This window comes from Herpailurus yagouaroundi, unplaced genomic scaffold (assembly GCF_014898765.1).
Source record: "Herpailurus yagouaroundi ecotype Mexico unplaced genomic scaffold, PumYag 160, whole genome shotgun sequence".
In the NCBI taxonomy this organism is placed as follows: Eukaryota; Metazoa; Chordata; class Mammalia; order Carnivora; family Felidae; genus Herpailurus; species Herpailurus yagouaroundi.
The window spans coordinates 49,351,271-49,374,566 of record NW_024412401.1 but is presented as its reverse complement, the minus strand read 5'-3'; the positions used below and the strand labels follow the sequence as shown (position 1 = coordinate 49,374,566).

Below are 23,296 nucleotides of genomic sequence, written 5' to 3'. Positions count from 1 at the left end.
ATCTACCAGTAAATCACTGTACATTTTAGTCTTGGAAATTCAAAAGCAAATACAGTTACTTGTTTGTGTGTATGTGGCTGTGGGGAGGTGGGGAGTGGACAATTTCAAAACCATCAGCTTTCATCCCGCAGAGGAAAGAAGGAGAGAGAACCCCGAGCGGCACCTGCCCTGGCTGGCCTCACGCTGGGTGCTCTTGTGTTTGCGAGGCCCCCAGAACAGGTGGCTTTGTTACCCCTGTTTACAGAAGTAGAAACTGAGGCTCAAGGAACTTTCCAAGGACACAGTGCGAGGCAATGGAGTCACCAAGATTTGAGCTGAGGGCTCCTGACTCCTGTATTTGTATCAGTTACAGGTTTCTCATTTGAATCGGCCATTTGAACAGAGCCACATGATAGTCCTGCTGCCATTGTCTGCCCCCTGATCATATTACTGCTGCCAGTTTTCCAATGCTGAGTATTTTTTCTGACTCCTTTTTGTCCGTCATTTAGGTTTCTGACCTTTGCCACTGGTGCCTTTCATGGGAGAAAAGGGAGCGTGTTTCAGTGCAGGCGGTTTGCTAGGGCTCTGCGAGGGTTTCGGAGGGAAACTGGTCTGGAAATGTGGTTACTGATGGAAGCTGACGGGTCCTGAGACTCAGGCCAAGTGCAGTGTGCAGGAGACACGCAGATTTTTTTTTTTTTTTTTTTTTTAACAGCAGAAAATACGCAACACCTCTTTACTAGTTTATTCCTACTCCATGATTCTGGAAAGGCTTAAAGGAAAAAACTGCCAGATTTGCCTTAAAAAAAAAAAAAAAAGGAAATCTACATCATAAAAGATACTAAAATAGATGAAAATAGGCGGACACCAAAAGGTAAGCAAAGAAGAAAAACAAATCTTCAATAAAAACTTTGAAAAGGTATTAATACCTTGACAAAGAAGAAGTGTAAATGTTTATTTTTTAAACCTGGCTGACTGGCAAAGATTCGTAATAGTCCTAGGGACACAGATATGTCAGCCTGGGCCCCCCACCCTGGAGTTCACTATGGTTGGGGAAAAAGAAAAGGGTTTTAGACTTGGGCTCTGGACCACCCAGGCCACTTGGGCTCAGACACTGGATCTGCCATATAAGCCACCAACCTCAGGGGTGGCACCTAATGACCCCTCATCTGTCCAGTGGGTGACGACAAGTGACCTCACACTTTAAAACACTTGCCTTTTAAAAAGAGCCCTCTGTAGAAATGTCAAAGGTGAAGCTGAAAGCATGGGCGGCACCCACAAAAGCAGCTCAGGCTGGGAGCTGGGAGACCCACCTGCCACTCTCCCAGTGGCCTTCGAAGCCTCTCCTGACGGAGTGCCTCCTGTAAACCAAGACCGTCCCTCTGAGAGCCCCACCGGAGCCCCGGGGAGGCCCTGCAGTAACAGGGCTGGCTGCTTGTTTTGGGGGGTGTTTTCCAGGCCTCTGCTGGACCTCTGTCCCCAGCATTCCCATTAGACATTCCCAGAGCCTCTCCTGTGCTTCTGACCTGGGAAAGCGCTGGGGGCCCTCCCACGGCCACTGTGCGCTCTGCGGTCGGGGACAGCCTCCTTATTCTCTGCCCTGGTCCCTGGGGCTGGGAGCTGAACACAAGCAAAACCTTTTTATTTTTCCTGAATGCTCTTTCTGGAGGTCTGGCCTCCCCTTCTCCAAGACAGAAGACGCACAAGGCAAAGACGGAAGCATCTGCCTGGCCAGTGCTTAGGGTCCCGCCCCGCCCGTTGGGGCGGAGAAGGTTGGTGAACAGGTAAATGGTGAGAAGCTCTCCCTGTCAGCGGGAAGCACCAAGAGCGACCCCCCTCTCTGAGGCGCAAGATCAGGCACTGGGGGTGGGGAGGGGTGAGCAAGACCGCCCCTGCCCTTCCCCGTCAGGCTCTGGGTGGGGAGGCTCGAACACAGTACAAGGACTCAGGAAAAGCCCACCTGAACCGTCCAGAAAAACAACAACAAGAACAACAACAAACCCGCCAAATTTTTCTCATTTAACTATCACGTGTGGACTAACCAAGCCCAAGTCTAACCAGGAAGGAATCTTGAGAAGTTAGATCTATGCAGGAAAAGCCGAGTATACCTTCCGCCGATGCCCCTCCCTGACACGCAGAAGGGAAAGGACAGGAATGCACAGGAGTTCAAGTTGAGAGAGGCTGGTGAGGTCAGCTCTCCCCTTGCTGGGTATCAGAGCCGCCCTGAACCCTGCCCTAGGCTTCCACTACCCGGCACAGCACCTGCGAGGGCGGGGGCTCAGCAAATAGTTGTTAGAATAAACACACACATTCAGAGAATGAGAGGAAATTTCCTTAGCACTTTTGGTCTTAACAATTCTTGGTTTGAGGACAATTTTGAAGAGAAGCTGAAGCAAACTGTGGCAATTTTATTTACTTTAAAATCTGTAGTTCAATGGTTAGGTCTTGAAACAAACTTCTGAAGGTTCCTGAGATCAACAAGGAAGAACCCAGCTTCTATGGACCTTGGTGACCCCAGTTTCAACCTTCTTGCTGATGTGACCGACATCCAGGAGACCACTAGGGGAGGTGGGGGTGGGGTGGTGAAAAGCCTACGGTGGCTCCTCAGACCCCTCATGGCACCTGTTCCTTCTGACTGGGCTGCCCAAGCTCAGTGAAGTCCCAGAAAAACACAAAACTCATCTGGTCTCAGTTCCAGAAGAAAGCCATGGACCGGAAGGTATCCTGGACACCATCCTTTAAGTCCGTGGACCTGCTTATAGCACAGTGACCTCAGAATGCTCTGCGCATCTGGCCCTAAATGAGCTTCCTTTGGAAAATACGCATATTGGGCTGAGTGGGACTGGTCCCCCCAAAAAAGCTGTTTGGAGGCTAGTGTCTGAATCTCAGAAATATCCTGACACCTCTGGCCACATGGCCAAATTCCGGACACTGCTTGGGCACTGTGACCCCACGGAAGTTCCTCACTAAAGACTGCAACTGTCCCTAGGCACTGTCACAGAAAAGGCAAGCGTGGAGTTGGGACTGAGGTGACATAGGCCAACCTCAGCCCACGGGACTCAGGAGGGCAGTCACCCATCTCTCTGCTTGGGGTGAGGCCGACCGAGCCCGAGCAGTGCTCCACACTGCTGCATTTTGGTAGGCACATCTCTCTTTTCACAATACCACCAGCTAAAAGATAAAGCACTCCAGGAACTCCACACAAAGGATCTCAGCAATCCTCACAACCTTGAGAGAGATAAATATGATCTCCTTTCTACAAACCAGGGAAACTGAGGGTTTGCAGAAGTAAGGATGCTTGCCCAAATCACCACGTGAGGGAGTCAGAGCTAAAAGTGGTCTGGGAATCCAGGCACCCTGACCCCTAGCCCCAGGCTCTTGCCTTTACATCACGTTATTTCCTGAACTTACAGAAAACTAAAATCAGTCCCCTCTCACTGCTGGCCTGTGGCTCCCAGCTGGAGGCCTGCCTGAGGTTGTGCTTGCTTTGGAGTGTGGCCTGGGGTGAGAGGCACGTGAAAATGTGACTCCATGGCCAGGCAACAGGGAGGTCTCTGACGTGCACACATCTGTATCCCCAGGCCCGTGGAGAGACTGTTTGCAGGCCTTGGAGGATGGCCACGACACCAGCTCCATCTACCTGGTGAAGCCAGAGAACACCAACCGCCTCATGCAGGTGTGGTGTGACCAGAGGCACGACCCCGGGGGCTGGACCGTCATCCAGAGGCGCCTGGACGGCTCCGTCAACTTCTTCAGGAACTGGGAGACATACAAGGTGAGAGCCCCGGGCCCTGTCTGTGCTGTCGGTGAGAGCAACCGGGCCACCCCAAGAGGCCTGACCAGCCGGTGAGAAGGCCACTTGGAGGGAAGGTGCATGCTGACCTGTCGAGGCCTTGGTGGCCCCGTGCAATACACACGTGAGGTGAGGAAGACACTGACGAGGTCATTTTTGCAAACCCACCAGGGATGGTGAGGACCAGCAGCCCCTCCCCTGCCTGCCGCTGACAACTGCTACAAGATACGAGTTAGGGACACACCACAAAAGGCCCGTGGACATGGTGGGACTTTAGAAATGCTGCTAGGGGGTGGCCCCTCATCCCTGTCTGGGTATAGGGAGCATCCTTTTCCCAGCTGGGGCTTCCTTGCGGGAAGACCTGGTCTCTCAGCCCAGAAGGGGCAGGTCCCCAGGGCCTGCTACTGGGAAACACGGGAACACTAGGCCCGAATTCCCAGGAAGCTGAATGCCCACCCAGTGGTAGGAAAGGCCACTGGGCTCAGCCATACGTCTGTCAGATGACAGGGGTGGTGCCGAAGGTGGCAAAAGGAGCTCAGTTCACCAAATGCCACCGCCACGTGCCAGGCACCATGCCAAGTGCTTCCAACTGTTACCTGCTTTAGTCTCACACGAGCCCCGGGAGGAAGATCCTGGTGTGGCCCCGGTTTACAGATGAAAAGGTGAAACAACCTGCTCGGGGCTGCACACAGCAGCGAGTCCAGGCCTCTGACACCAAAGCTTACGAACGACCCTGGCCATGACGCCTGTGCGTGGCTTCGCATGGCCCCTTCCTGTCCTGGTTGCTCCCAGCCCACCTCCTGCCCAGCCCGTGTCGCTTTTTCTTCTCTTTCTCCTCTGCTTTCTGAAGATCCACTCCTTCACCCCTTCCTCCTCCTGCCCATATTCTTTTTCTCAGGGGCGGGAGAACACAGTCGTTATGACTGGGTGCCTGCTTCAGATCCCAAGTCACCCTCAGGCTCTCTCTGACCCTGGGCCTCTGTGGACCTAGCTCTTAGAGTTGGCACAAGGATTAATAACATAACCTACGTAAAGCCCTGAGAACAGTGCCAATACACTGGAAGGCTCACTGAATACTATCAGTATCATCAGCGAGCCCATCTATTCTTAAGACTTTGAGTGGCCACTACCTGGCTGATGACTCCTTAAATTCAGCGTAAAAACAATAATAAAACCGCTGATTTTAAACCCAGAAGGGAGCCCGGGCAGATGTAGCATGTGTTTGTCACAGCTCATACCGGTCTGGTGCATTAGAGTTTACACAAGACCCTCACACACATCCCATTCCCAGAGAGGGACGGTGAAGCTCAGAGGTGGTCAGGATTCGTCCAAGGAACTCCTGTCGCCTGCCTACTGTGTGTTAGGCTCTCGGTTTACCACATTAGGTGTGTTCCTACAACAACCCTGTAGTAAAGGTAACACAGTGTCCCCCATGTTCACACAATGCCTAGCACACAGTAGGCACACTTTCAGTAGTCTTGAATGATGCGTGATTGAGGCTCAGACAGGAAAAGCGATTCATCAAGTCACAGCCAAGTGCAGAGGTGAGGATTTGAACCCAGGCCTGCCTTATGCTCTGCCCATTTCTGATCTCCTCTGCCCAGGGCTGAGCATCCAAGAGTGGGGCCCTGCTGGCTGAGGACACTACGTATCCCTCACTAACGCTCTCCTCCATTTTCCCCAGCAAGGGTTTGGGAACATTGATGGCGAGTACTGGCTAGGCCTGGAGAATATCTACTGGCTGACGAACCAAGGCAACTACAAACTGCTGGTGACCATGGAGGACTGGTCTGGCCGCAAAGTCTTTGCAGAATATGCCAGCTTCCGCTTGGAGCCCGAGAGCGAGTATTACAAGCTGAGGCTGGGGCGCTACCATGGCAATGCTGGTGACTCCTTTACCTGGCATAACGGCAAGCAGTTCACCACCCTGGACAGAGACCATGACGTCTACACAGGTAGGACCCATACAGTCAAACCCAGGTGCAGGCCAGGGCAAAGAGGTCGGTCAAAGCCAGAGCTTCTGAGTCACAGCCTGAGAAGAGGAAGGTCCCAGAGCCCAGAAGGCCGACCCTGTTGCTACTCCCTGAAAACCCACTCCTCTGCCCACCTTCACAAAGGTGGATCAGAGGGGCATTAACAAAAAGGGAACGGCAAAGAGGTGTACAAATTACACATTTGTGGGCCCCTCAGGGCCAAGCCTTCACATCACCTCTCTGCCGAGGCACCAGGTGTTCAGGCCACACTCTCCACGGACCCTGGGCCACACACCTGGGTAATAATGCTGGCCCTGCCTCCTACCAGTCATGTGTCTTTGGGCATGCTGCTTACTAATCTCTCCGGGCCTTGCTTCCACATCGGGAAATAAGGACAATGCCTGCCTTGCAGGGTGGTGAGAAGGTTAGAGGATGTACCTCAAGTGCTTTGTCTCAGACGTGGCAAAGAGGGCTCAATCCAAGTGGGCGGTCTTTGTGGTTACTATTATTAGCGTGTGTTATTAACACAGTGTAGTAAGGGAGCTATTAAGAGGAAACCAGGTAGGAGACATGAAGTGATTTGTCCAGGGTCATATGCCTCAAAGCCAGGTCTTTACTAGGAAGGCTTTATTAAATAAAAAACAAGGGGGAAAAAAACACAGAATATTCTAAGAGACACACATACATACAATCCAGCCCTGAGTCCAGATGTCAACCTCCCACAGTTAAGCCTCTCCAGGCCCCACACCCAGTTTCCTGAGATGAGGGCCTCTGCACCCCAGCTGCTTGGCAAAGCCAGCAAGGCACTGCTCCTGTCTGAGGGACCAACCCTACCTCCAGACCAAGGATGTCTGTTATCATTGGGCAAATCTGGCCCCCTCCCTGCCCCCTGGTCTGCAGGCCACTTCCCTCCTCTTTAAGGTCCCAGGAACCACTTGCATTTTTCAGGCAAGCTCTGTACCTACATATTGAGGAGGGAGGTCCTCACTCTAGGTCCCCATGGCAGCCACACTCTAGCAGGCTGTTCTCACAACACTGGGGGACATGCAGTTACCTCCACCTGCTGGCTGGCACTGAAGGGGCCCCTGACGAGACAGTATGCCTTCTTAGGCAGGGTTATAGAGGCTTCTAGAAGAGCAGGGCAGGAAGGGGACCCTTGGAGCTAGTCAGATTCTGGGGACACTGGGACTGCTACAGCATCTCGAGGGCCATCGTGGATAGGAGGGAAAAGACTGTTCTATGACCCAAACCGTCAGGCCTGTGCAACAGCACCGTCAGTGGCTGGCAAGGAAGTGAGCTCCTTGTCCCTGGAGGCATGCAGGTCAAGCTCAGGAGGGGCCTCCACTCACACGGGACGCTGGCTATGGCATGCCAAGGGCTCTCTCTGCTCTCCAAACCCAAGCACTGCCATTTGGTCCCTAGCCTCGAGTGACAGCCTAACAGAGCCCAAGGAAAACTCTGGGCTGGGCTGCAGGGGCTGCGGGTGCCTGAGCCCATTCTCCCCTGAGCTTTCTGCCTCGGCCAGCCTGCAGCCTCCTTACCACATCCCAAGGCCTCAGCGGGAGCAGGGCCACCGGCCCCATTGGGCGCCAGCCCACAAACCTGACCGAGGCAGCCCTTCCTCTGAGTGGGGGTCCACTTCTCAGGCCTGCTCAGGAAACCGGGGACCCTCTCTTTTAACTAAGAGCAGCCCAAGCAGCTGGCAGCTCCTCTTCCGCTTCCTCCCTGAGAAGGCCGATGCCCCTGCACGCCTGCTTGCACCTTGCCCACACTTTCACTGTTGTTCCGAACTGCTTGTCCTTGGCAGCAAAATCCAGCATGATATGATAGTGCCAGAAGTTTTATGAAAATATCTTTCTTTTGTGAAATCATAAAAAAATACTTGGCTGGAATACAGGCTGGGAGGAACAGAGGAGCATTTCATCTTAAACACTTCCTTTGTCATTCTATAAAAATCTTGATCCAACAGTTGCAACTCTTAAAAAATTCCTCAGAACACTTTGGCCGCTCCCCCGCCCACCCCAGGTCATTTCTGCTTCCTATTCAAACCTCCCTGGGGCGCTTCCTCTGCACCAAGCCCCGGGCTAACTGCTTAACTATGCGCCCTCCTTCCATCACCACACAGTCCTGTGCGGGAGGCACCACGCTTACCCTCATTTCACAAGGACAATTCGGTGGCCCGATGAGTTCGCTGGTCACAAGGCCGAGCCTCAAAGGTTGGAGCAAATGTGAGACCTGGCCCACCCCTCAAGCATTCCTGCTCCAAATGCCCTCTCCCCCACCTTCCCAGAGGGCCCTGCTAAAGGCCCTAAACAAATGGCAGCCTTGGATACAACTGCCTCCTCCCTGTGACCTCCTCCCTTGTCTCCCGCAGGAAACTGTGCCCACTACCAGAAGGGAGGCTGGTGGTATAATGCCTGTGCCCACTCCAACCTCAACGGGGTCTGGTACCGTGGGGGCCATTACCGGAGCCGCTACCAGGATGGAGTCTACTGGGCTGAGTTCCGAGGAGGGTCCTACTCACTCAAGAAAGTGGTGATGATGATCCGGCCCAACCCCAACACCTTCCACTAAGCCAGCTCCCTCCTGACCTCTCACGGCCATTGCCAGGAGCCTGACCCGGCCATGCTGGCCCCGGCACCAGGAACAACTCCCCGCCAGTTCACCTTGGGGCCGGGAGGATGGGGCCGCCGGATTCTGTTTACCCGATCGCTGCGGCATTTGATGGAATGGAATCAATACAGTATCCTCTGTCCCTACTGCTTTTCTTCACATCAGACAGACCCTCATGTTTCCACACAGGACAGAACTACAGACAAGTCCTTCTTTAAATACATTAAATCCCTACAATGAAAACCCAACTGCAAAATACCTTCGTAATATACATACGCATGAGCTGAGCTTATGCACATGTGTGTGTACCACATATATATGCATTTAGATATATACCACGTGTACTATATCTAGACACGTATATAGGTTTGGTTATATACCTAAATGCACAGACATTCAATTCTCAGATGTTGAAGTTGTTACCAACAGCTTTCCTCTTCGGCGAAAAGCACTGCATTCACATGGTGTTGCTCGAATCTGAGAGCAGATCACAGGCTATGTAGCTCTAATTCAAAGAATAACCCTTGGTGTCCACGTGCCTGAATTTTTCCAGGAGTGTCTACATGCTATTCACTCACATAGGGGTTCCCTGCTTCCTCGCTAAAGAACCCTTTGGGCACCTGATCAAATTTCAACATCCCCTTCCCTCTCCATTTCTATACTTTCCCCCATTCTCAGGATTTTTTCTCCATCCATCCATCCATCCAACCATCTATCCATCCACTTGTTCATCCAACACCATTCAGGAAGTACCTTCTGTACCAGTCGTTGGCCACTCACTGAGGTTCCAGGCACCTTCTCTGCTCTTCTCTACCCTTCATACCCACTCCTTACCTTTTCTGTCATATCACCCTTTCTTTCCAGGCAAGCCTCTGAGTAGGAGACAGTTTGGGCTCCAGGTTTCTGGTCAGGAAAGGGAAGGCCAGGCCCCAAAGCTAACTCCCGGCCACGTAGATGATGTACTCGCAGTTTTGTATGTTCCGTTCACACTTTAGCCTACATGTCATTTTAACCGTCACAGAAATAATAACCTACCTTGCCCAGGAGATACTCAAGTGAAGAGAAGTCATCCCCCGATCATTGGGGCCCCCGAATGGCTACAGACCAAAGGTCCCGTGCTCTCAGGCTGACTAGAGTCCGCATCTCGTCCCCAAACTACACTTCTCTGGAGTACAGGTGCCACAAAAATGACAACTGGCCGCTTCTCGTGAGCTCCTGAATAACCAGGAGCCACCGGACCCCTTGGCTGGTGCATTGCAGCGTGGTGGCTTTCTGAGTCCTGTTGGCCGCGAAGTGTCAGACTCAGTACTACCGGGACTCTTCTTGCCAAGCAGGGAGCAAGAGAGGAGTCAGGAAGGTGAGACCGTCCCCGGTGGGCGTGTGAATGGGGGTGTGTGAGATGTTGGAACGTTTGGTACTGTCCATGTCCGGGTGTGTGCCTATTACCTCAGCATTCCCACAAAGTGTACCATGTAGCATGTTTTGTGTATATAAAAGGGAGGGTTTTTTTTAATATATTCCCAGATTATCCTTGTAATGACACAAACCTGCAATAAAAGCCATCAGTGCTATTTGGACGTATCTACACTGTGTGTTACTGTTTTGGAATGCCTTCCTGGGGCCTCTTCTATCAGAGTCTCTTTGAGTAAGACTAGATACAGATTCAGCACCAAGGACATACACCAAAATCTTTTACATCACACTCTCCCTATCTTTGGTTTCCACGTACACCATCAGGAGGCCCAAGACAGCACCCCAGGCCATGAAGGCTCTCTGGGGCTTCACTTTCTTACAGCCATGTCCTGGATATCTTCACTGAACGTCCCAGAAGCACCTCCTAGACAGTGCAACCAACCCCTGAAACACCTTCCCCCAGGTCTGGGCCCATGTCACCAAAAGGCACCATTTATCAATTACTCAGGTCAAAAACAAGAATTTCTCCCCTTACCACACCAACGCCAATCCATCCATCCACGAAAGCCCTTTTCTCTGCCTTCGTGTCTCCTCTCCCCTCAACTACTACAACAGGCTTCCCACCAGACCGGGAGCCCTCTGCCTCCCTCCCTCATTCCAATCTGACTTTCACATCAGCTGCCAGAAAAACACAACTGTGGGCTGGGAAGTCATCTCTAGGCATGGCAGGAAACCCCAAAGCCAAAAAGGAAAAGATTAAGGGATATGACTAAAGAAAACCCCAAATTTTCTGCCCTCTGAAAAATAACAGATGACCAAGGCTGAAGGCAAATATCAAATAAGAAAAATAAAGGATCAATATTCATGCTATCTCAAGAACTCTCTTAAATCAAGAAGAAAAATACAGACACCATGACAGAAAACTTCGTTAGGCACACGAACACATTAGAACACAAATGGCCAATAAGGAAGAAAAGGTGCCAACCTCAGTAATAACCAGAGAGGGAGGGATACTAAGTCAAGCACAAACCATCACAAGGTGCCTATCAGATTTGTAAAGATGAAAAAAATCTCCATGTTGACAAGGGAATGGAGAAATACGTACTTTCTGTACTATGGGTGGAAGTATAAATTGATTCAACCTGTTTCAAGGGCAACTTAGCAACGTGTATATCAAACATGGATATACGTATGCATCAAAACTTTTAAAATGCTTATACCTTCGGACCCAGCAATCCCTCTTCCCAATGACTTAGCAATAGTGCCACATGAGAGCTGCTTCTAGCAAAGATGTAGTTGGGTAGAGACAGATATTTACTACACCCTACTACGTGCTTGGAATTGGACTTCTGTTTTCTTATGTAATGCTCACAGCACCCAGGTGAAGAAGGGATTGTTCTCACCTCACAGGAGAGGAGGAAATGAGGCTCACAGTCAGACAGCTGGTAAAAATGCCCTAGCAGCAGTTAATCTGGAAGGTGCTGGATGTCAGGCACTAACTAAGAGTTCTCAGCTCCCTTCTCCCAAACCTCTAGTAGGCTGCCGAGGTCATCAGTTGTTGTACCCGATTTGGTGTGTTTGGGGAGAATACCTCAACCTTGGCCCAGGCCTCCCCACACACCTGGACTGGTGTGTCCAGGATGGAAGGATTGATGGTTAAGGAAAACAGGGTCCATCCAGCCTTACTGGTCACTGGTCGTGGGTCCAAACCCCAAAGCGAAGAGTTCTGGAAAGCCATGCTGGACAACGTGGAATAACCCTTTTTCTAGACTAGCTGTGACCCAGACAAAAGCAGGCCGAGACACCAGCTATTTCTCCCAACCCCCACCCCAAACCCAAACCTGAGTCAAACCACACCCTGGCTATATGGAAGGAGAGGTAGGAATAAACCCATCAGACATGTGGAACTGGCTCTCCTTGGTGTAAAATGGGGGTTTGGCCGACAGCATTGAAGAAGAGAATGGGGGTCGGGGGTGGAGGGGGGGATGCTGAAGAGCTGTGCTCAAGTGCATGGTGCCGTAGCGCCTGGTGTGTGGCTCCACCGGCCAGCAAACACAGCCAGGTCCCTGAGGTCTGCCCAACTCAGACCAGCACCTGTCCTTCCTCTCCCATCGCAGCCAGTGGCCTTTTAAGGCCTGCAGGCGTAGGAGCCCTACTGTCACTGAGGTCTCCATGGTGAGGGTACCTGCAGACCCAGACTTTCTCTGATCCCAGCCAAGCCCCCACACTCCAGTTTGCACCAATACCTTGGTCGCTGGGGGGCACCGACCTGCTGGGCTTATGTGGGAACACGGCAGGAAGACAGTGATGTTCTTCAAGCAAGTGACACTGAGCAGGATCCCCTCCCCCAAATCTTGCAAAATCTTGCCAATTTGAGCAAGACTGAAAGAGAAGCCTTTGGACTACCGAAAACAACAGTATTGGGAGTCTAGGATGCTCACAATTTACAGATGGTCCTTGGGAGCTCAACGGGGTCCTCTCTGATCTGAGACCACCTCATCTGTTATATGCAGGCTTGCAAAGACTCTAGGCTATAGTATGACAAAGCCAGGCAACTGGATTAAACAGAAAGGGCACGTTTCAAGGTAACAAAATGTTAAAAAGGCACTCTTTCGGCCTTAGTTTTATCTGAGACTCCAGAGGCTAAGGGCAAAATAATAGCTTCCAAGTGTCCCACATCCTAGAGCAAGGTGCAGGACCATCACTATAGGGGGTGACTCCAAAAGGATTCTACAACATTAGCAGATTGCCCTTCTGCAGCCTGTGTGAGAGGTGCAGGAAAAATACCCTGGGGTGGGGGGAATGAGCTGTCCTTGTGATATGCTCCCTGGCCACCACCACCACACGGAGGGTGGGTGTTCCCCCGACCCTAAATCAAGTGAGAGGGCCTTCGAGGGACCATTCCAGAGGTTTGGCATAAGCACTAGTACCAGACTCGGGCCTCAAGTCTCCAGACCTGCGGCAGAGAGAAATGAGACCACGCTGGAGCAAATGGCAAGCCCATCAGGGGCTGCGGGGGAGGCAAGGATATGGTTTCCTAGGAACCAGAGGGCAGCTGGGGGGGTGGGGTGGGGGGAGACAGTGCAGGAGGCCCAGGAGCCAAGGAAGGAGCCATAAGTGTTGAGGTGGAAAAGATGTATCACAGGTCACGGCAACTGAGTCAGAAGTGCCCAGAAGGGAAATTCTGCAGCAGCAGCAGCAGCAGCAGCAGCAGCAGCAGCAGCGGGGGGTAAAGAGTGTGGGTGCTTGGGCTTCTGGTGCAAGCTCTGAATCACGACTGAACTGGCCACGTAAGATGGGCCCTGACCCCTCACTTTTCCCCTCTCCCCTGTTCCAACCCCGAGGCTCACAAATCTCAGTGGGCAAGCGGGAGGCAGGAGGGTTGTGGGGGCCAGTGACAGTGCTGACCGTGGGCCCTCCCCCACCCCAGGCCTCCAGGCCTCTGGTCCAGGCGTTAGGGAGTCCAGACCTCTGGTTACTGCACCGCACTGTGTGCAGTGACCGGATGGTTAAAGCAGACTCGGCTTCTTCATGCCGAACGCCAGAAAGACGAAGGGGACGAAGGGGCTTGCTAAGTCTCCAGCGTCGACCGGGAAAAGAGCTAGTCCACAGGGTAAGTTGGAAAGGACACGGGGGAAAAAATTAAGTTGGTTTCTTCTTACACCTGACTGAGTCCAGCTCATTTAATAAGCTGGTTACATAAGGACACGAGGTATCTCCCAGAGTCCATGAGCAGGGACGCAGCTGGGCCTCACGAGGGCCAGGAACCAGAAATGGCCTGGAAAGCCTTCAAGAGGCAAGGCAGCAGCTCTCCCAGCCTCCCCCACCCCCCCTCCTTTTCCCTTTCCCTTGCGCGCAGGTCTCTCTGTTTCTCATTGTGCGTCCATCTGCTTTTCCCAGCACGGAATTCCTGAGCTCACATGTTCTGCTGGTCTCGGTGCCAGCAGAGACTGACGAGCACCCTCCCTTCCAGTGCAGACTCCCAGCCCGCTGGGGCCGGGTGTCCACCTCAAATCGATCAGCTCTGGCTGGAACGAACACTGCTGCCGGAGTTCAATGCTGTGGGGGCAGTTGGGGGGGGGCGGTTCTCAGGTTCCCAGAGAAGGAGGGGTCTCAGCCTGGATCTATATCCAAAAAGGTGTCTACACTGTACTTCAGCTGCTGTTAATTCCCCTCCCCTCCAGAGACTGTATTTTGCCAGCTGGGTGGATTCTGTCCCACTAGCCATTAGATGGTGTCTGCTCCTCAGTCCCTCCCCCTGCCCACTCCTGCTCTACCCCACAAAGCATATGCAAACCTTCCAGGCCCTGCTGGGTCACTAAACGTGACACCTGGCTGTGCCCAGATGCGGCTCTTCCTGCCCTTCCTGGGTTTGCTGACCTTCTCAACAGTCTCTGTGGATACAGGAGGCAAGGAGGTCCCCACTGCTGGAGTCCTCCTGCAGGGTTTTGCTCTGGATTACACTCATGCCATCTGCCATCTACGGGGTGCTTTCTGTGTACCAGGCACCATGTATGTCTCTTTAAATCTCATAACAGGGGGCACCTGGGTGGCTCAGTCGGTTAAGCATCCAACTCTTGACCTTGGTTCAGGGCACGATCTCACGTTTTCGTGGGTTCAAGCCCTGCGTTGGGCTCTGTGCTGAGCCTGCTTGGGGTTCTCTCTCTCTCTCTCTCTCTCTCTCTCTCTCTCTCTCTCTCAAAATAAATACATGAACTTTAAAAAATAAATAAATAAATCTCATAACACACCTACGAGGTGGCTCCTCTAATTGCACTCCCTTTATCTAACAGACATCAAGGCTCAGAGATGCGAGTGACCCACCCAACAACATGCAGCCTGAGCCTCTCAGGATTTGCACTCCTGCTTCTGCAGCATTACATCACAACCCACAAGGGCAAAATGAAACAACCAATGCCCTTGTCTCATCCCGTCATCGCCCCCCAAACACCTGAGAATCCTGGCGGCCTCCCACCCACAGCAGCAGTTATGTGAGCTAGCCAGCCAGCCTGTCTGTGCAGAAGTAACTGGACGGACAACAGGTCCCCCGATGTCAGGAAGCCAGTCCAGGGCTCTTTGCCTGACTTATCTCAGAGCAGTGGGCCCAGCGTCTTGGGGCTTCCAACCCTGTGCCAGGGCTGAAAGCTGTGCCCGCCCTTCTTGCTTCCGCTTGTCCTCCAACTGACAGACTCAGCCCCAACCTCTGGCAGTCACGGTGTTAACCTGTGGCTGCTCTGGCTGTCACTTGTGCACAAATCCTACCTGGTCCGAGCCCTGGGCCACACCATCTGGTAGCTGGGTCCCCGTTATGGTGGCTCATCTCCCATGTCCATGCCTTCAGGCCTGGGGCTTCCTTACCTAATCTCTCTCAGATCCAGAGTCAAGCTCGACCCAGGCCTATCTGAGATTCTGCCATTGTGGACACAAGGCCTTGGTACCAACCATCACCCAGACATTCAAGTACCCCCATCTCTCCTGACGTAGGGCAGCCTGGGTCAGCTCAGCCCACACATGAGAACACAGACACAGATAATCACTCCCATCTGTGCAGCTTTCCCAAAGCACTTCCACATGTGGTAGCTCCCAGGTGGGCGGGCCATCCGGCTGTCCCATCCCCTGCTCACCCCTGGTCATGATAAACCTGGCTCTATGGGCTGGCCAAGGGACACTCCCTTCCCCTGTTTCAGCATGTGCACCCTCCTCAAGCTGAGGGACATCTCCTAAGAGAAAGAGAGAGGTCCTGGGGCAGGGTGGACAGGTCACGTTTGCCCTGACCGTTAAGAGAGCGAGCAGTGGTCCAGAGCCTGGAAGGGTAGCTAATGTAAAAGGCACGGAATCAGGTCTCTCTGGAGCCATGTGTTGACAGAGGCCAACACCCTGGTCATCTCAGAAAGGGAAAAGAATAAGGAGCAGCGCAAAGCCTTGGAGCCCAGAATGCCGACCAAGCCCCAAGCAAGTGTATGGGCAAGGATTTCTGTCAGCCTCCTCTCCGTGGGGACCCAACAGCCAGGCAGTCTTTCTTCACTGATCAGGGCAATGCAGGGCCATGCTGGGGACACAGGAGAAGGATTAAGGACAGACATAGATGTTGAGGATGCAGAGGCAGGAGCGGAGGGCAGCTGAGCTGCTGGGTGGGAGGCAAGGCCTGGCTGCCTAACTGCGGGCTCAGGAGAGCCCAAGGAGCATGTGTTTGAAGCAGGAAGGCAGCTTCTCTGCCAAGAGCACAAAGGATTGGCAGGTAGAGAAACGTGTATTAAACCAAGATGCCAGGGGCGCGTGGGTGGCTCAGTTGGTTGAGTGTCCAACTTCAGCTCAGGTCATGATCTCATGGTCCGTGAATTTGAGCCCCGCATTGGGCTCTGTGCTGATGGCTCAGAGCCTGGCGCCCGCTTCGGATTCTGTGTCTCCCTTTCTCTCTGTCCCTCTCCGGCTCACACTCTGTCTCTCTCAAAAATTAATTAATTAATTAATTAATTAATTAATTTAATTAAAACAACAAAAACCAAAATGCCATCTCTTACCCAACAGCCTCTCATAAATAAAAAGGGGTCGGTGGGCCCTAGTGGTTGGTGGTGAGCGTGGGGTTGACTGTAACCGCCACCTTTCAACGGCATTCCCAAAGTAGCTACTGGAGATAAAGTCACAAATAGTTTGTCCAGCAATCCCTCTCCTGGCACTCACTGTTCCAGAAATCCCCCACAAGTGAGGAAAGCCACAACGCACTTTCCATCGAAGGGAGGGAACAGAAGCCATCCACCTGCTCCTCAGCAGGCACACGGCTGCACAAACCAGCAGGCGGCCAGGCACTACTCAGCAAACCACCCAAGTGCCCACCACGGGCGCCAAACAAAATGTCTAAAATGTCCCCATTTTGGTTAAAAGGCATACTATTACTTGCATCCCCTGCGCCCCACACACATGCACATACATCAGTGTGTGGAGAACAAAACATCCGGAAGGATACGCACCGACTGTTAATTGTGGCTGCTTCTGGAAAGTAGGCGAGGAAGAAGGGGATTTTCGCTTCTTACTTCACAGACTTCTTTTTAGTGTTCATTTCATGAGTTTTACAACAAACAGGGTGTTGCTTTTGTAATCAAAACAGTTTTTAAGAGAATGGGTGGACACTGAATTCACCCTGGAGCACAGCTTTCTGGGGGGCACACAGAATGGAAATCTTCCAGTTTCCTAAGCAGGCATTCGTGGACCTCCAAAGGCCAGGACATGTTACCTTCTAACGCCCAACATACACTTGATTAGGGAACCACAGCCTTTCTGAGGGTAACTTCTGAGGCCCTTCTCAGGCACCCTCTTCCTTACAGGGCTGTAAGAATTCATTACCTCTTAAAGTGGCAACCCCCGCCCCCCCCCCTTGTCCTATAGGATTTCCTCCTGTGAATATTAGCTTCTGAGAGGGACCCAGCACTTCCTGCTGCCCTGGAGATCGATCTTACTGTCTATTGTGTGCTCAGCTTTACAGCTGAGGCAAGAAAGTAATGAACGTGGGGTAGTGATCAAGTTTGTGTGATGTGCTAGCTATCCACTGCTGTGTGATAGATTTGGCCCCAAAACACAGCAGCTTACTTACTTATTACTTTGCAGTTTCTGTGGGTCAGGAATTTGAGTGTATCTCAGCTGGGTGCCTCTGGCTCAAGCAGTCTCAAGTGATGCAGTCAAGCCACGGGCGGAGGCGGTGGTCTCATCTGAAGGCTCCACTGAGGTAGCCTCTGTTTCCAAACTCATTCATGCGGTGGCCAGCAGGCCTCAATCCCTTGGCTCAGGGGACTCTCCACAGGACTGCCGAATGCAGCTGGATTCCCTCAGAATCCAAGAGCCAGGAAGAGAGAACAAGCCTCCCACAAAGAAGGCTTAGTCCTTGAATAATCTGATCTCAGAATGGATGTCCCATTAGTTCTGTCATATTCTGTTTGTCAGGAACAAGTCAGTGCGTTCTGCCCGTGCTCAAGGGGAAGGGATGGCACAAGAACAGGGATACTGGGGAGCAGGGAGCACTGGGGCCATCTTACAAGCCACCAACCACTTGGAATCCTTCAGATTCTCCATTCCAAATATCTTAACTCTCCCTTTCCAAACCAGTGCAAGGAGGACATCCACGGTGCCAGGTTAGTCCTGAGGATGGGGAAACTCACTAGCCCTTCCTCCAACCCAAGCCCCCAACCTTTGTCCTCCTCGGGGTTAGCTGGTCCGGGGGGGGGGGCCCTCAGTCCCCCATCTCAAGCCCTCGCTACACAAAGGAGAGTCCCCAGAGACATTCTTTCTCAGTCCACTGTCCAGGTTTCCCCAGAAGGTAAAGACCTTTTACAGGGAAATACGGCATATTCTGAGGTTCGTGGTTGGGCACTGGGTCAGACGTGGCTTGGGCACTGCTATCACCAGTCCGAGGTGGCACCCCTAAGTGGTGAGACCTTTCACATGAGTCCTGTTCGGCTTCTGCAGCTGTGAAATAAGTTAAAAATAGTGCCTCTCTCAGAGGAAAGAGCATCACGTCAGGAGGATGAAGTGAGATCATGCTCATAAAGTGCTCAGTGCAGTGCCAGTCACATGTGAGAGAATAACCAAGAGTTGTCATGATCACAACCATGAGCTTCAAATTAGAAACCCAGAGACCAAAAGGCAAAGCAGAACAGCCATCCTGAGGAGTACGCGGATTCCTGCTATGAAAACACACTTTCTCGGACACAAAATGGGCTCCGCCCTTACCTCCTCCTTTTGGGGATCAGACAAAACTTCCTGATGCAGAGAAATGCTGACTCCAAGTCTTCCCTGTGCCCCAGAAGGGACAAAGGTGACAAGGTGCTTAGCTGTGGGCAGCAGAGCAAACGCCACGCCCCCCCCCCCACGTGTTTTCCTCCCGCACCGCTTCTCTCCAGGGAGACAGAGGTGTTAGACAGAGGGTGCGCGAGTTCGGGCTGAGTGGAACCCCAGCCAGAGCGTGCGATGTTGAGTCGCACTTGGTCTCCGCCTGGCATATGACATTGGCTAAGTCATAGGTCAAACTGTGGCTTTCCTCACTCACAAAATGGGGGTTTTAATAACATCCACTGGCTTTTTGTAAAAATGGAACCCGACTGTGAAGTCCCAGAGAAATGTGAATTTTAAGGTAACAAATTCATAGACTGCAAAAGTAAAGGCAAATTTCTCTTCTGGAAGGGAGAGATTTAAGACAATGTGCAGCTCACCACTCTACAAAATAACGGAAAAGGTTTCCTTCGTTTGGGATGGAGTTACCTTTGTGATTATTCTGTTGACTGAGAAGCCTGTTGGAGACGGGTCAGAGGGCAGCAGCTTATCCCCACTCGCTGGGCCCCCCAGGGGGTGGATGCCTCCATCTGAGGAAGGGGAAACTTGATCAAAGGCTCTCCTCGGCTAGGAATGGGAGGGCAACGGGTCGGCCCTGCCGCGTGTGGCTGTCTAAGAGGAGAAAGGGCATGGTCCAGGGGCTCCGGGAGCAGGCATTTCAGAATGCAGGCTCAAGCTTTTCTCTGTGGCACTGGCATCCCCGGATCCGTCCCGAACTATGCTCCCTGGGGGAGGAAGGAGGAGCCTGGCTCCACACAGGTCCAGCTGCAGGGACTGGGTAGGAAAGGCAGAGATGCCGGAGGGAGGGATCAGGGGTTTGGAGCCAAGCAGCCAGCTGAGGCACCATGCAACAACCAGGATGGATCTGTGGAACAAGTGAGTATTCCTTGGGGATCCTTGGAAACACGTGGGGTGGGGAACTGAAAACAAAAATGTCTGGATTTCCTGCCTGCGGAATGGAAATTTTTCAGTCGGGCATTAAAGGAAAGGACTACCCTTAGTGCTGGCAAACCTGGGGACAGCCGGATAAAAATGTGGTCACCCTGAACTGGGAGCTGGCAGACTTGGTCCTGGGGTGGCGGTGGCCACTCTGACCCACGTTCGAGGAAGCAGAAGTGCTAGTGGCATCAGTCGGCCCAAATCCACGTGCCCTGTGTGGGTAGACTGAGAGAAGCATGGTGCTGGCCCTTCCGTCTCTGCTGTAAGGGGGCCACAACTCAAATGTTCACGCTGATTCGCAACGTCAAAGCACAGGGAAATGCCATGTGTCTCCATCGGGTGTAAGGGACAGGCCCACTGACAACTGTCTCATGTCTTTCCAAGGCTCTGCTCTAAAAGGAACTGTTTTTAAAAGGCCTTCCCTCCCCCTCTAGCAATTTCTCACATACAGTGATGCACCATGGGCTTCTTCATGCTCCCTTCTCTGGTCTTCCTTCCTCTAGCCTGGCCTCCTCGAAGCTACTCACACGCTGTAGGCAAGGCGGAGTGTGTCCAGTGCCAATCCAATCTGGCCAGGCCCTTGCCTCAAGCCCTCCGTGGCTCCCTACTGCTCTTAGGGGGATCGGGGCCTGAGCTCCCCACTCACGGTGTCCGGGCCCCAGGCCATCTCACCCCTCCCTTCCACTCCAGCTGCTTCTCACAACACCCTCCACCTCATTCTCTACTCTCCAGCCAGTTTTTCCAACAAACATGTTTCTCCCCACTCCAGGGCTCTTGCACAAACTGTTGTCTTTGTCTGGCATGCCCACCTCCCACCTCTTCACTTAGCTTATTCATTCTTTAGGGCTTCCCTCCAGAAAGCCCTCCCTGGCCCCCCACACTGGAGTGGGGCCCCCTCTATAGATGCTCCTTTGCCTTTCCCTTCATGGTGCTCAGCTCACTTTCAGTTTCCGGTTCACTCCTGCCGGTCAGGTCTGGGCTGTGGGTGCCACCAGAGCAGAAAGGGTATCTGTCTCGTCCACCACCACCCATCATTCGCTGGTGGGCGCCGAGAACACACCATCTAGCGGAGGGCTGGCACATGCTGCCCTCAGGCTCCAAGTGCAAGCCCCCCACTCCCTGTGCTGTTCTGGGGGCTTTGGGACACAGTGTAAGTGCTTCTTTCTGAGAGTCCTTTTAGATACCCCACAGGTTAGGTCTCTTTTACGCTTGGAAACAACTTGCCTTTATTTTAAACGTCAGAGTCCATATTTGAAAACAAAGCCTTGCTTTATTTATGGAAGGGTTTGCTTGTCTGAAGGAATTCCTTAGGTTCTAGAAATTCCCTTCACATATCAGAGGCCAAAATCCATCTCCTATTTTCAGATAAAAACTGGGTAAATTTACCAAGAATGTCTAAATGTTCTCTCACAATTCAGAACTGTCAGAGTGCCTAATTTTTGTTCCTTGAGAGATCACAGTCTTCCAGACTGCCTATGGTTACCTTTGGAATCAGTTCTAAACCTTTGAAAATCCACTGCACTCTTAATTTCATGTAGCTATTTCCTGGAGGGAATTATAGGTAGTGAAAACCAAACACCCTCTGAGTCAGTAGAGCTGTTTAGAAATAAACGGTGCAGACCATTCTTTAGTCCGACCTGGGTGTTAACAAGGAGTTGCTATCAGACAAATTTAAGCTGCAAATAATTGACCTAATTCTCACCACTCTTTTTTTTTTTTTTTTAATGTTTATTTTTGAGACAGAGGGAGACAGAGTGTGAGTGGGGGAGGGTCAGAGAGAGAGGGAGACACAGAATCCGAAGCAGGCTCCAGGCTCCGAGCTGTCAGCCCAGAGTCTGACTCAGGGCTTGAACCCACCAACTGCGAGATCGTGACCTGAGCCGAAGTCGGACGCTTAACCGACTGAGCCACCCAGGCACCCCTCACCATTCTTTTTACGCTTTGAAGTAACTGGGAGGAAACTTTCTGAGACAGTCTTACTTTTAAAATGTAGCAAGTTTTAGGGGCGCCTGGGTGGCTCAGTCGGTTGAGCGTCCGACTTCAGCTCAGGTCACGATCTCGCGGTCCGTGAGTTCGAGCCCCGCGTCGGGCTCTGGGCTGATGGCTCGGAGCCTGGAGCCTGCTTCCGATTCTGTGTCTCCCTCTCTCTTTGCCCCTCCCCCGTTCATGCTCTGTCTCTCTCTGTCTCAAAAATAAATAAATGTTAAAAAAAAAAAATTTAAAATGTAGCAAGTTTTTCCCTTAGTGTTTTTTAAATTATGCTTCACGAGACACAGTGAGCCAAAGTGCGGCCAACTGGCCCTAAAATTTGCATGAGAAGGAGCTGGAATACACACGCACACAGTAACAACTGCTACGTGCAGGTACAAGCAGACGGTCCCGAATAATCCCAGGAAACCAGTTGCCATAGAACCTTCCACACAGGTTCAAAAGAATTGTTATAAAAATAAACCCCATACCTGCCATTAGAGGCAAATATCTGCCGAAGCAGCAGCATTCGAGGTCTCCAGCAATGGAGGCAACAAAGCAGCAAGAAATATCCGGGGATGACCTGAAGTCCGTCCCAGAGAATAACTCCCTCCCCCCAAAGGGAAAGACCTACAGTGAGGACTTTGCCAAGGGAAAAAGAAATGGTTTCAGACATTTTTTCCTATATTGTACTTTCCAGGAATTATGTAACTATTCCTCCTTCGATAAACAAATCCAGCCCCGGGACAGGTTGGGTTTCCAAGAGGGACGAGCACTGAAACCACAACCTGGCTGTGGGCAGGGTCTGTCCACAGTGACCAGATGGGCAGGTAGGGCCCGACTGCCCTTAGGGCGACGAGCCCACTGAGCCTCAGAAGGGGAATCTTGCTTCGTTCTCTTTAACGGAACCGTGGTGTCCCCTGTGGTAAACCCGCGCGTGCCATCCTGAGAACAGAAAGCACATTGGTGTCACCTCCTGGTCTCTCCCTCTCGCTCGTATATATGTCAGGAGTCATTCTGATAGAGCACGAGAAATGCAGCCCGACTGGCTGCGGGGGGAGGGAAGCGGCCGTCAGGCAGGAAGGGCAGGAGCGAGGCAGAGGCTGGGCTCTCGGGGGCAGAGGCAGGAGGGTGGTGCAGCACCAAGGCCTCCCTCCAGAGAGGCACTCACCTCACTCCACAAGAGGCAGCCGAGATGAGGCCATGCAGGACAAGGAGGGCCACGGCTCCAGAAACTGAGGGCCGACACAGGCAGTGTGTCCACCGCAAGGGCGGACCTGTCCTGCAGCCTGACAAGAGTCATCGGGTGGCACACGAGGGACCTCTGGCCAGTGGCCCGAGGAGGTGACTCATACGCTCAGTCTGATTATAAAGGACAGGGGATCAGAAAGGGGAGACGGTATCGGTGCAGTTTGCCCTCAGAAGCCCAAGACAGCACCGTGGTGAGGTCCAAGAACAGAGAGTGCCGCAAGAAAGATTCAAGATAATTCATCCTACTTCATACAGTGTCTGGTGGAGGCCACCCACAAGTCATAAATAGCAGAGGACACACATGTGGCAACTGTAAGGGTAGAGTAGGAAAACAATGACCTGGGCAGTGGACGTGGGGAGTCAGGAGAGGGCAGTGTCACAGCCTAGGGCTTACGGCCAGACCACGGGGGCCAAGTCCTGGCTCTGCCACTCTCTAGTTATGTGACCCTAGGCGACCTCTCAGTGCCTGCTTATTCACTGGGCCACTGCGAGTGTTCACTGAGATCAGGCCATCAGCAAAATGCCTAGAAGAGTGCCAGACACACAG

At 52.4% G+C, this 23,296-nt stretch overlaps 2 protein-coding genes and 1 long non-coding RNA gene across 22 annotated transcripts in view; 1 reads left to right on the top strand and 2 right to left on the bottom strand.

The window, feature by feature from the left end:
- ANGPTL2 (angiopoietin like 2) overlaps window positions 1–9,939 on the top strand; it is a 34,009-nt gene extending 24,070 nt beyond the window's left edge. For all 9 annotated transcript variants that reach the window (XM_040482359.1, XM_040482357.1, XM_040482365.1 and 6 more), the window contains 3 exons: window positions 3,561–3,754; window positions 5,457–5,727; window positions 8,120–9,939. In XM_040482359.1, the coding sequence (XP_040338293.1) occupies window positions 3,561–3,754; window positions 5,457–5,727; window positions 8,120–8,319 (665 nt within the window). In that variant the 3' untranslated portion in view covers window positions 8,320–9,939. The remainder of the gene's footprint in view (window positions 1–3,560; window positions 3,755–5,456; window positions 5,728–8,119) is intronic.
- Window positions 1–23,296, bottom strand: part of RALGPS1 (Ral GEF with PH domain and SH3 binding motif 1) — a 275,161-nt gene that overhangs the window by 125,220 nt on the left and 126,645 nt on the right. The gene's annotated exons all lie outside the window — the stretch shown is intronic.
- Window positions 9,337–10,447, bottom strand: LOC121035014 (uncharacterized). Its single transcript, XR_005792724.1, has 2 exons — window positions 10,262–10,447; window positions 9,337–10,224 (listed from the first exon to the last, which is right to left on the bottom strand). It is a non-coding gene; the product is annotated as an uncharacterized LOC121035014 (long non-coding RNA).